Here is a 13,875-nt window from a genome sequence, read left to right as displayed (position 1 = left end):
TCTCATGACATGTAAGCATGAAGATGTGACAATACTAAGTGGAGGTGCACACAATTTTAGCATTAGGTCTTCACAAACAAGGTATCGTGAGCATGAACCTTGTTAGGGCATGCAATTTATGGACTAATCCTTGAGAGCAACTTTTTGGGCAATCAATCACATGCCATTTGCTACTACATGGAGATTTGGTGCATCCTTGCAACACTTTGCTCTCGGTCACACAAAAACCTCATTTTTTGCAAAGTAATATTTTGAAAACCTCAAAGTTTGTAAACCCTAATAAATGAAGCCATAAAATAAAATAAAATGTGGATCATCTCTAGTTGAATGACATTGCTTATGTCTCCTCTTCTCTCTCTCTCTCTCTCTCTCTCTCTCTTGTATACCCTTTTCAAATTTGCACCCATTTCTCCCTATTTTTTTAAAAAAAGTATAACATTTGCATTGAAAGGGAGCAGAAGCGCAACACACCCAAACCCACGGAGAAAGGTCAAAACATCCAAAATGTAAAGGGAGCAGAAGCTCACCGAAGGTCCGACGAACCCAAGGAGAAAGGTTCACAGAGACGTCCACAAACCTGTAATTACTAGAAAACACATTTATAGACAAATATTAGACACCCCGTTCCTCTTCATTGCCCGGGGGGGTTTTAAAAGCAAACGTTTTAAGGAAAATTGTATAGCATATATAGCCAAGGTCTTCACTCTTCATCACTCTTTTATAGTAACGCAGACAGCTTGAACGTCTTTGTGGGGGTAACGATCGAAGCTTGCAGGCTGCCTCCATTGCGATCGCCTGCCTTCAATCACCTCTCTAGCTTCTGCTCACCTTCAGGTATGCTTTTCTGCCCTTCCCCTAGCCCTTTCCTTGCTGGCTTCCCTGCTTTTTCTTTCACTCAGTCCACTCAACGCTCTCCCGATTTACCCCTGAGCTGCTCGTCGGCTCACCTTGCAAGGACTGCCACGTTATATCTCGTGATTTTAATCCGTCGCTTCAGCGTTCAACGCCAACACCCGTCTTTTGGGTGCCTAAGCTTCCATCTCGATCGTGTTTAGATGCTTTCGAATGTCCTGCTTTTAATGTGGGTCAATCGCTCTATTCTTTACTGTGCGGGATTGCAGGAAAGCTAGTCCATGTTGCAACAGCACGACTGGGTGGCAAGCGACTGACCTAGACACGTTGATACAGTAGATCAAGGGAGGTTAAGTCTATCACGATGGCAAGCTTGGCAGTTGGTCTTATTCTTGAGAAAGTGAGCTGTCCAGCATCTCGTGCATTCTACCCCTTTCGCACGCACAGACCCCGCACTCTCTAATAATGCATTTGTCAAGTGGTAACTAAATGTCAACGATTCGTGCGCAGATTGCTTCAAAGGACAAAGATTACCGGTACATGGCCACATCTGACCTTTTGAACGAGTTGCAGAAAGACGCGTTCAAGGCAGATGCCGATATTGAGCGAAAAGTCTCCCAAATTGTCCTTCAACAGCTTGATGATGCATCCGGAGATATCTCTGGAATTGCTGTGAAGTGGTTAGTTTTATGACTTTGATCCAAGTGCTTGTTTAATATATTGGTTGGAGACCAGTCTTGATTTCTTTGCCTAGAAATGAGTCTCTAAGGTCCAATATACTTGAAACAGTCCCGATCCGTTTTGAATTACAATGGATTGATGTGTTGTAATTGATGTGTATAGGTCTTTGGGAGACCCAATAGGATCTATATAACTGCAGTCATTAATATCTTGCTGCACCCTTCATAGCACTGTAAATTGATGATACAATTATATCACTAACTTTGTTTATACTACGTTTCTAAGAACTTCCTCCTTTGCTTCAGGATCTGTGCTATACAGCTTCCAACAAACTCTGAACGCTACAAAAAAACATATAATGAGAGAGGCTGTAATTGCACTTCATGTTAATGTGCTCATGTTTACCACGTTTGTACACGAGGCTCACATTTGCAAGACATGTTCCTTTATCTATTGAATGGAGCTATTCCTCTTGTCATTGCTGACTCTCATGCTAATGTGCTCATGCTTACCATTTGAGCCTTGCTCACATGGTAAAGAGATCTATTAAGTACTTCGAGGAGGTATTAGGTCTGTGGTTAGGACTTGTTGGTGCCAGGGTATCTTGAAGATTCTGGCATCCTCATGACTTGCATTTGTAGTGCCACTGGCTGGTGGTGCTGGGATCCACATGGGCATATATGTAGGAGGACAGCATGGGTCTGCTATGTGGTCGTGCAAGCAGGCTGCCATAGGGGCAGCATACTTCTGTCCTTGTTTTAGGTTTAGGGCAGCCACATGGACACCCAGATCAGCACAATGGACTGGCATTAGACCCTGGTTTGGGGCTGTTTATGAGCCCAGTGTGTGGGCTGGGGAAAACACCTAGCAAAAGGCATAGCAAATTGTAAGAAAACAATACAACGTCTGTGCTCAACAGATAACAGGATCTCGTGTGCAAGAGAGAAAAGCAGATAGTATGGAGATTGATTATTGTAGAACTGTGACAATAGCTGGCGCTGCCTCCCAGCCGTGTGCTCCTGTGTGAGAAGCTTTGATGGCGTGCTGGAAACAGTAGAGGACGAAGGTTGGATGCTAAGGAATCAGGGTTGCTGTAGCCAATGATAATGATGGGCTTCACGGGCTTGCTCTTATATAGCCACCAGTCGTAGTCGGTTAGACCCAATTAGGTGACCGACCGAGTCCGTCCAAAACGGTCGACTGGGGGTCGGTCCCGACCACACGATAGAACTGTGGCGTAAAATAGAGCAACTGACCTACGGAGACCGTTCGGCCCAGAGCCATCCGGGATCATTTGGGGCTCCAAATGGGCCTCGCAACTTGAGAGTGTGCTGCCCCGAGAAATGCTCCGTCTACCCTCAGTGCGGTGAGTCATGGGATGCCTTCCCGCACTTGCATGTAGTTGGCAGTGTGCCAACTCTATCTGAAGCCCATCAGGCCACACATGGCCCCCATCTGGTGTCCAAGCTAGGACCTACCGGATAACCGAGCTACTCAAATGCCTTCTCCTCCTATGGGGGGCTTACAAGTAGAGTTAGCTGGTTCCCGCGTAGTTACACGAGAGTGGAGCATTGATATCTAACACAAATAGGGCCTTATATAGGCTAGGCAGTAATTTATTGAAAGTTAAAGCCCAAGCACACAAGCAAGCAAGCAAAAAGGGAGCAGTAGGTTGCTGGTCAGCCCCACTACAGACTAAGTTGGCAGATGCTAGTCTTAGCACTTGAGCTCCTATAAATGTCTGCCTCAGGGGGAACAAATTAGCTTTGTCAGTGCTCATTCTAGGGCACTCTAGTGTGCAGAACAACATAGGGTTGGAGAGCAATTGGGAGTGCATGAGTGCAGCATTAGAGGGCTTAACTTATAGCAGCTATTGAACCCCATACAAAGGCACACAACAGTTCAGGAGGAGTTTGCAGAAGGTGGTCCAGCATACGGTGCCATTTAGGGTGCGTACCTCAGCCAGCATATGCTCAGGTGTTGGTACATATTTGGGACAGATTTTGTACTTTGTTTCTACATCTATATATGAAATTTTCTGGCTGTAATCTCACAGAGGGTTGACTCACAGATCACACTTGGGGAAATCCCCTCCTTGTTTAGAGTCGGAGCCCGACCGACGGGGGTCACAGTGGCCTTGGTTAGACGTAGAGCTAGGACGAGAAGACGTACCAAGACTGCACCCTTGAGGGGGCGACAGCGTTCTATTGCTGACCTCATGCCTCCACTTCCACAGCCTCATACATCTTGATGTCTTGTTGCTGACGATGATAATGATGATGATGATGATGGTTATGGTGATGCCGATGATGATGCTGAGATGGATATATATAGTCGGGATATGACTATGTTGTACTTAGGACTTAGTACTGCCAGTTTGCATTTTTTTGCATTTTGCATTGGTATGGATGCTCGTTTAGTAGCTCCACTACCACAGCTCATTGTATCAGGTTTTTCAGTCTCATAGACCCATTGGTCTTCCGAAGACTTATAATAAACTTTCTTTTTCTTTCTCTCTTGGTTTTGAAGTGTCTTCTATGTACTTGTGTGCACCTGCTGAAGTGTGATTAAGTGGTTGTAGTATCTTGGCACATTGCCCGTGTTAGGATGATTTGTATTCTCTGTTAGTGATACAAGGTTGTTGGTTCTGTACATGGTGTCTAGTTCAGAGACACGTGCTTAGAGGTGTGTTTTCCAACAAAACCTCCTCAAAGGTCAAAGGCGTCGACCTTTCTCAAGTCGTCATTGCAGTCACCAGCCCATTGAAGTTGCATAGAAACTTGTTGACGAATAGCATGGCTACCAACATCTAGTTGATTGCTGTCAACATCTAAAGTGAATCTTTTGGCCAATTGCTTCACGTTGATCTTGGAGAATCTTTACCTTGTCCAGATGGTCATTGACAGATTCTCCCTCACTCAGTGTTAGCGTTACAACTGATTCTCGAGTGTAACTATCTATGCCACATTGTCTTGATGATCCTTGATAGTACTTAAGCATTGGTGAGCACCTAATCTTTGACCTTCGTTTCATTTGCAGCCTTCACGATCATGCCACAGAGGTTCTATGTGTCATGATGAACCTTGAACCTTTCCATTGCGGAGAGAACCTGTGCAACCTTCTGGTCCACGGGCTTTGGTCTCAACACCAGTAGTTCTTCTAGAGTGCTCTTGCCTCGATGTAACTCCCTATCTTTATCTTCCAAACTAGTTAGCTCCCATTGAACAGTCCCTTCTCACTAAAGTTGGGAATAAGCAATACGAGATGCCACGGATGCCTCTATGAACAACCAGTCCAAGGAAGAAGAATATGGTGGAGGAGGAGCTATTTTTAGTGGTTGCTTTGAGCATCCCGAATTGAAGATTGAAGAAGTGGAGTACCATGTTCATTTTAGGCATTGAAGAAGGCTAGCAGATCCAGAGTGTGAGGATGCATTGATCGATAGCCATAGTTGTGACGTGGATTGCTCGGAGTGGAGACATCACAAGAATTTATGTATAAAAATAAATTATTTATACATAATATAATTATCAATATAGTGCTTAAAATGATGAATTATGCTATTTAGCATTAAGTAAGTCATGATTTATGCAGCATCTATGATTCTATGATCTATATTTTTATACTATAGTCTACACCCATTGTTGGGCGCTGATGACGTTAGTGGGGATGTCATAGTAGCTAGTCCCTGCTATGCGTAATGGAGTTTATGGTTTTCAATCTTATGAGTGACTATCGTCAGATTGAAACTGCACTATGTTGTGTTTTTGGAGGATGAGTTTGGGAATGCTCCTGGATTCATCTAGGTATATATACATGAATGATGATTCAACAGTCGGTGTCTACTATTATCCTGATTCATGAACCATGTGACATATTCATGGTAGCATCCATGATCATGAATCATGTTAGGAAAAAAAAGCAGCCAGCTGCCCAAAAAAAAAAGAGAGTGAACAAATAAATTAAAAACAAAAGGTTTCCGAAACAGCGTTCTCCCGAAATGGCGTTACAGGCAACTATGGAACTGGGATATTAATTGTTGCAATTTCAAAGAGCATAAAGGGGATGTTTGGAGGCACTCAGTAGGGTTGTTTGGATTGCTGCAATGGTAGGCAACAGCAATAAGAGGTAGCCATTTTAGGTTATGTGAAAAGGCATCTTTCTTAAAGAGATCTATGAGAGAAGCTGCCCTTTTCACAAGGGGCATATGAATAATTTGTAGAATGAACGATACTCTCAACTGGGTGGGATTGCATGGCTGCAGCTGATCCCTCACGCATTTCCAACACATGTTTGACACGCTCAATGTGCTCCTTTTTACCCTTGCTGTAAATGAGGATATTCATCAAAGAAACAGCACATATCAGAATAGAAGTGGATGCAATATCTTGTTCATTGGTGTCACGAGGGCATAAATTGTTGATTGTGAAATTTGCGAGTGGCTAACCTTGGCTATGTGGGCAATACTTTGGAGAATTTAAGTGCCAAAGGGCCCTTAGTATTAATTGCTTGGGCTTTTGGCGTGGTCCAAAGAGGGGGCAAGGGCAAATTAAATCGTGGATTGCCATGTAGAACCTCCTAATTCCAAAAAGCCTTATGTGCATGCAAGTGGAAAAGGCAAGGAGGTTCTGGGACTGTCTGGATCACATCGCATGGGCAAAGAAAAGGAACTCTGGCGGTCTAACGGCGGTTTCATGAGGTTGCGATTCCATATATAGAGGGAGGGCTCGCTAGCTGGTTGGGATTGGTTCATTGGAGCACGGACTGCCCACAAGGGCTTGGATGGAGGTTGCGATCTGAGCATGGAAGCCAGGCTGCTCACAAAGCTTTTGCCTTGCCCGTGAACTGTTTCATGAGGGGCAGGCTTGACGTAAAGGCCAGCTCCATGGTCGCGAGCTGATTGGACAAGGCTGTCTGGTCGTTGAGCGCTATTTGACATCGCCAACTGTAGTGGGCATGGCTGGTCACAAAGGCTTGAGTTTGCATTGCAACTGTGTTCTTGAAGAGTGGGTTGGTCTTCAGCAGATGCTTGGACAACACACCTTGGAAGAGGGGCCCTGGTTAGCTACGAGGCTCAAGCTTCAACCAACTATTGCTTGTCTTTCTTCTGTAAGCTATTGTTCTTTTGCTGAGGGCCTTTACTTGCTAGGGCTGAAGACTATGGATTCTGGTTGGGCTTGCTTAATTTTCAGACAGGGTAAGCGCACACTCGTAGGTGAGTGGGTCAAAGTTTCAGACATGAAAGGAAATGTGGAATCACAACCCCCTAATGAACTGCTTTAGTTTACATGTCTTGTACACGCCTAATTGTTGGGCCAAGGTAATAACGTTATTGCTGTAGTTAGCACCGGCAGACCATTATGGGCTAGACGAGAAAACTTGTCTTCTAGATTCGGGAGGTACTGAGGTGGTAGAAATTGAGCTTTGAGGTCGGACACAAACGTATCCCATTTAAGACTTGGAACATGCGAGGTCGGATCAGTATAACTACTGGACCAATGATGCCGCCAAGTAACTGCTCATCGGTCAGATGAGGGGTGGCTAGGTGGACTTTGTCTTGTTCGTTTGGAACGCAAAGTGAGCAACAAATTGGTGAACAAATTGCAAAATAGCTGAGTGGTAGTACTTATTGTCATATTTTGTGAAGTTCGGCGTGGATTGGGTGAGTGGAGTAACCTTTGTTGATGTCGAACCCGATGGAGAGGCTGTGCTCATGCTAGCCTGCATAGTAGCCAACATCTGTTTGTGCTAGAGCAACATTGTTTCCCGGTCAAGTCTGTGCTACTTCTCGCCTTGGGCCATCTCGTCACATCTAAGTGCCACCTCTTGTTTGCGCTCCTTGCGCATCAACAAGAGCAGTTTTTTGAAATATGAGATTTTGTTGCCTTCTTCAAGGTTTTCTCCTCTCAGAGATTGTTTTTCTTTGAGCTTTTTCTGTCACTCCTCGCTGCCATGAAGTTTCTTCGAGCTAGGACAAGATGTTCCGTGAGCTTCTCTAACATTTCTTGAGTGATGGGGGTGGAAGCGTACTTTCTTTGTCTTCTTGGTAGTTGAATTTTTGCTCTTCTTCTCTTCTCTGGTGCTCCATGGTGCTGGTTTTGCGGACCGAAGCAACGGTTAATGATCGTGTAATCGCAACAAGACCTTCTTTAAATAGTTTTGCGAGGTGTAACATACAACGGTTAATGACGTGTAATTGCAACTAGACATTCTTTAAACATTTTTGTGAGGTGTATGCGTATGCACCACATAGAGGAAGAGAGAAAGAAAGAAAGGAAGATGTATCAATGTCTGCGGGAGGCCTCGTGGAGCTATTGGACAAGGTGCAGAGTACTCCAAAAGGAAAAACTTTCCTCACCATGATCGTACTCTTGACCCAATCTGATAGACCACGTGGGGCATGAAGACTGACTCATATAGGCTCATCACCCCCCAGATCAGTGTCTCTGGAATTTGCATCTCCTGTAGATCGTGGGATAGTGTCGAATGCCTTCCGAAAGTCTACAAAACATGTGGTGACTTTTTGGTGTCTGGACCTTGCCTCCTCGATGATACCCTCAGAGTAAGGATGTGATCTAGAGTAGATGCTGTCTCCGTAATCCTGCTTGTCCTAGTGCCCGCTGCCCCGGAGCCTTTGTGTGACTGCTAAGTTTCCTCTCTAACACCGACCCATAGATCTTGCTTTCTGACAACTTGGAGATAATTCAAAATTTTATAAGGTGCTCATGGATACATACTGGAAGAGATTGCATGAGAGATCTTGCAAATCTTGACAATTTGTTGAATATGAAGAGCAATAAAGAGATATACACAATTGAAATTTACAAAACTTGTTGACAGTACACGTGGGTTGAGGGGATAAGATGGCCCCCCCCCTCCTTATCTAGGCTCACTTTATTTCATACAAGACCAAGGTGCAATGCACCTCTCAAACTTTGAACTCAGTGATGACTATGACCTAGACGAAAGACTTAGGAACACTGTAGAAAGAGAGAAACAGTAGAGAGAATGACTCCATGGCTGAGACTAGAACGGATTCAGCTCCTAGACATCCCAATCCTCAAGGAAGAAGCCTGCAACAATCACCAATTCCATCCAACATTAGTTGCAAGACTAGTTATCTAGAAAGAGAGCAATACTGACATGAAATTACAGATTCCCCTCATGACTTGACTCCTTTGGAGATGGAGTCTTTGATGCTTTTGCAGCCCCCTTGGATGGGAAGAGTGAGAACAAGAGGCTGGAGTGAGAACAACTCAGAAAAGAGGCCTGTAGGCTAGAGAGAGAGAATCTGAAAGGAGTGATGCTTTTAGAAAGAGAGTGTCATGGCTGCTCCCAGGCTAGCAGATGGGAAAGAGATGCTGCTGCTGTTCCAAAAGTGCAGAGAAGAGGCTGGTTTCTGCATGGGAAGGCCTGGAACACTAGAGAGAGAAAACTTGCTAGGGAGTAATGCTTTAGAGAGAGAGTGTTATGGCTGCTCCCAGGCATGGGAAGGAGGAGACGTACTGCTGCTGCTTTGGAGGAGAGGAGACGACTGATTTCTGCAGGGGTTTGAGCCTAAACTGTAGAGAGAGAATTTCTGCACAGTAGAGAGAGAAAGACTGGCAGAGGAGAGAGAAAGATTGCAGCAAGAGAGAGAAGGGCCTGGAGAGGAGTTGGCTGGTCCCAAAGGGTGGAGGAGTGGCTGCTGCATCAAGGGAGAGAGGATACAAAAGAGTTTTTCATCCAAGAATGGGAGGGGGAAGGCCCTCTTTTTTAGGGTGAGCCCCCCCCCCAGCCAAGGATTGAAGGAGGGACACTTGGCAGCAGATTTTGGTGGGCTGCATGGGGCTGCAGTGACAAGTAGTGCCATGGTCCATGCATGGCTCTCCACTTGTCCCACAAGCTGCCATGTGGCATAGTCACATGTCAAGGCTGCCACGTCACCCAAAAACCCTAAAAATATAAAGTGGTCAGAATTCAATTCTGATTTCACTATCGGGTACCTAACAGCTTGTACTATTGAATGATGTACTCTAAAGTCACAAAAGAGCCATAACTGAGCTCATTAGTTTGTCGTCTTATCTTGTATCTCCATGTCTCTTTGGCATGCTTCTAGGCTTACACACAAAGCTTGGAGACATTCTCCTAAATGCACCCACGAAGCCCAGCCCTCGCAGGGTACTGACTCCGGATCCTACCAAATCTATGCAATAATCAGCCGAACCTCCTCATCCTACAGTAGGTCCTCTGGAATGCGGACCCCCTTTTGGGGAAGACCACGGCGAGGCTACTCTAGATGTAAGACTACCGGAGAGTAGTTTGATATCATGTTGCTTGCTAGAATTTCTCTAGAGCCACCTCTGTGGAGTGCCCAATCCTTGATGTAGAAGCGATTCAGCCTTTCAAGCAATCCAGCATGTCGCCTCTGGCCGAATGAGCAGAGAAGGTTGCCAGGAATCCTGCTAAACTCTAACTCTCTCCATGGGTCTCTTCCACCATTGATCGTGAAGATGAACTACTCCCACGTGCTCCGCTCTGATGCTGGCATCTCAGAAAAGGAGGCACCCCCTTGCTTGTCCTCCAAATTCTTTGATTGGTTGGTGTGTTGACTTTAGAGCATCTCTTTCAAATTTGGGTGTGCTTTTTTGGAGGTGCATTCATTCCCTCTCTCTCCTCTCCCTCTCTCACTTTGGGCAGGATTCACCTTTTTCTCCCCCCCTCTCCCCCTCTCTCTCTTCTCCTTCTTCTCTCTCTCTCTCTCTCTCTCTCTCTCTCTCTCTCTCTCTCTCTCTCCTTCTTTTTCTCTCTCTCTTGGTAGGCCACATGAATGAAATTCATCTTGTTTTAAATGTCATTTTATAACGACGCCCCCAACAATGTTCTTTTTCTTGAGTATGTAGGTGTCTGGGTGCGGATTTCTTTTCTCCTCACGTGGATTGCAAGTGTTCTATGCTATCTTCTCTAGATCATCTCATCTCTCTCTCTCTCTCTCTCTCTCTACATGATGAGTACATATGAGACCATTTATGATGACATCATAGAGCTTTCTAGACAGGGGACACTCTCCTCCTTGGTGACTTCAATACACGTACTGGGAACAGATAGGTTGGCCTGCTAGATTTTGATGAGGATTCCCTCATAGTACCAGAGATGGATGCAGCAGAGCTAGGGATCATGAGGCAATGGGGACTATCCATGACTTGATCATATATAGCGGGCTTCGGAGATGGGCATCATCTGGTGGGCTCACTTGTTTTCCACATGGCGGGGGGAGAAGTACAATGGACTATCTGTTGGGTCCACTAGCCTTTGCCCCATAGATACACGATTTTATTGTGCCTCCTCCTCCACACAGGGCAGACCACTCATACCTTGCCTTTTGTATGTCGGCCGCCATGCCATCCATGAGGAGGGCCCTCCCGCCACCCACCCGTGTTCAGATCCATTTGACTATGCTCTTGACCCGGTGTACGTGAGCCACTTGGCTGCCGAGCTCCCAGTCCTACTTGGAGAGGGCATGGACCTCCCACATGCATCAAATACCCTTGTCTCGGTGATACATGATGTTGCCACCAGATCCTTTCCCACAACTCGATTTGCAAGGCTTGGGCTGTCCTTGTGCATGCGGCGGAGCTGCATGAGTGAGAGAGGTGAAGGGTAGGTAGAAATCTGAGAGATATGGAGCTTGAGAAAGCTGTGTGAAAGCTGAGAGATATGGAGCTAAAGAGAGCTGAGAAAGAGCTGAAAACTGGAAAAGATAGCTGCTGAAACAGAACCCCAACCTTTGAGCCTGGGCTATGGTGCTGCATAGGCACACTCCTGGAATCACCAAAGGGCTGCTGAGTTTGCTGCTGTCCTGCAGTGGGATTTTCGGAGGGGCTAGAGGCTGCTTGGGGGCTGGTGTAGGAGGCTGAACTGAGCGGGAGCTGGATGAGGAATAAAGGCAGCAAGCCCCCCTTTATATAAGGGGCTGGAGGGGGTTGGTTGGCTGGCCCAACCAGCCAAAACTAGCTGACCAGCCAGTTGGCTGGTCGGCCCTCAAATCTACCCCTCCAGGCTGCTAAAGAGGGGCAAAAGGCAGCCTATAAAAGCTGCCTTCCCCCAGCCCATTTGGAGTTGCCTCAGGGGGCCCTTCTTGGGCTCCTACCTTGGTTGCTCCTATCCCATTTGCTTGGTTGAGCCCTTGGGGGCCCTTCTGGGTCCTACCCTAGATTTATATTTAGACCTAGCTAGACCCTAATATGGAAACCACTAACCTAGTGTTCCAGAGGGTACTAGTGAATATGGACTTGAATTCTGACTTGACCTAAGGCTGGGAGATTGACCTTTGTAGCTCGTGCCTGACTGTCCTTGGACTAGGGCTCACAATGGGGTCACAACATATGACAAAATCACCTACAATAGGGATCTACTTGCACTTGTCGATGTAGCCAGTTGTCATCTTACACCCAAGTGCAGGGGTGCATGTGATAGAGCCACTCTAGTACAAGTGGTTACTAGATTCCAGATTGATGCTTATGAAGAACGGGGGAGATAGAGTTGACATCAGGCAGTGGCACCCGATTACCAGCCTCCTGAGCGTATAATTGATGACATGCAACATCCCCAAATTGTGACCTTTAATATTTTTTTGGCTGAGAAGCATTTGTTTGGGATCTGAAATGAATTAATGTAGTCTTCAGAAGCAATAATGGCTTGGATGACTGCTCCTCTTATGTATTGCTAGCATTTATCATGACTGACAATTACCTCGGGGGGTCACTCAAAAACATGTAACATAGTACTATAGTGAATTGAGGGGTATTTTTTAGTGGGGGGACTTAATGTAATTTATATATGTAGATTTATGAAGGAGTATCACAATTTTAAGATTGAAAATGTAAACACGTACAGGGGTTTAACCATTTACATAAGAAAATTTAAAAATAAAAGAATAGGGGTGGTTGTAACACATGCTTGCTTGCATATGCTTTATGGGTTTATGAAGAGTTATCCCCAGGGTGTAATTAAAGGGTAGAGGATGTTAAAATTTGGTTTTTTTTGGGCCAAAATAGACATTGTCTTCTTGCTCCCTATTATGGGAAACCTTGCTTTAAATTTGGTGTAAGAAATTGGATAGAATTTCACAAAATTCATATTCTGATGCACACAATTTTTTAAGATGGTGCCAAAGGCATGATATTCATCTAAATCATGCCTTGTCATTTGATTTGATATGTAACATTCTGCCATTTATATTTGACAATCAAAAGATGTAGGGATGTTTAAAACTCATCTTTTGGGCCAAAGCAATCAAATGTTGACAACTTGCAAAAATACAGGAATGTGAAAATGTTGTCTTTTGGGCCAAAACAGGGAGTGCGTTAATGCACTCCCTGTTTTGGCTCAAAAGACAACATTTTTACATCCCTATATCTTTTGATTTACAAGTCTAAACGGGGTGATGTTACATATCAAATCAAATGGCAAGGCGTACTTTAGATGATTATTATGTCTTTGTGCACCATCTAGTAAACTTCAATGTACCAAAATATGAATTTGTGGTCAATTTTTTGCATTGGTAAGATTAGGGAAGGATATTTTTGCAGTAACAAAGAAACATGGAACAAACTTAAAAAAGCTAAGCATTTACATATGCATGGAATCTAGACCAATCCATGGAAGGAGTCCTTGGAAACACCCCACTTGTGTGGAAGGTCTAGACTAATCCATGGAAGGAGTCCTATACAGGCCACGACATAGTCTTTTATACAGAGACACATCAAAGTTTAGAGCGCCCTCTTCCAATAGTCAGCGGGTATACATGGAGATGAGACGAGGGATACAGGAGGAGTTCGAGGTTCAGGTGGAGTTGCAGTTCTTTTCAGATTCACACTTTGGGGACCATTTCAGTAGAGCAGAGAGAGACATTCCAGATTTCTTTGGATCCGGATTCGACACATGGACAGCCGGGATTTGTTTGTCGCAGTTTGCTACTTTTCCCCTGAGACCTCCCACTTTGCCAGAGATATCCGAGGTGATGATGAGACATCCCCATTTGCTGTCCTTTATCAGTCCATCGTTGACTTCTCTAGCCGCGGAGAAGTCCTTTTAGTGAGGGACTTCAATGCGAGAACAAGGGCCTGTTAGGTACCACTTCTTGACTTCAAAGATGATTCCACTCTACTGTCAGATATTGACCTTGAGGAGGCAGGTATGCTACGGGTTTCGGCTGATAAGCGAGGTCCATTCTCATCTTATGGGCAGGCCCTATTAGACCTCGGTAGGATACATGATCTCATTACCTATAATGGTCTTGACAGATGGCTTGCTTCAGGTGGTTTCACATGCTTTCCACATGGGGGGGGCTCCAGTGTTGTT

General features: G+C 45.1%; 1 protein-coding gene across 1 annotated transcript in view; it reads left to right on the top strand.

Moving 5' to 3' along the window:
* The first annotated feature begins 672 nt into the window (after positions 1-672).
* The window catches only part of CAND1 (cullin-associated and neddylation dissociated), a 102,892-nt gene continuing 89,689 nt past the window's right edge, over positions 673-13,875 (top strand). Inside the window, exons 1-3 of the mRNA XM_087400318.1 lie at positions 673-834; positions 1,122-1,252; positions 1,363-1,532. Coding sequence (XP_087256444.1) covers positions 1,217-1,252; positions 1,363-1,532 — 206 coding nt within the window. The 5' untranslated portion in view covers positions 673-834; positions 1,122-1,216. The remainder of the gene's footprint in view (positions 835-1,121; positions 1,253-1,362; positions 1,533-13,875) is intronic.

This window comes from Dipteris shenzhenensis, chromosome 29 (genome assembly GCF_047967505.1).
Source record: "Dipteris shenzhenensis isolate YYH24624 ecotype China chromosome 29, Dip_SZ_1.0, whole genome shotgun sequence".
Lineage (NCBI taxonomy): Eukaryota > Viridiplantae > Streptophyta > Polypodiopsida > Gleicheniales > Dipteridaceae > Dipteris > Dipteris shenzhenensis.
Note: the sequence above shows the minus strand (reverse complement) of the source record. Positions and strands in the feature narration are given on the sequence as shown.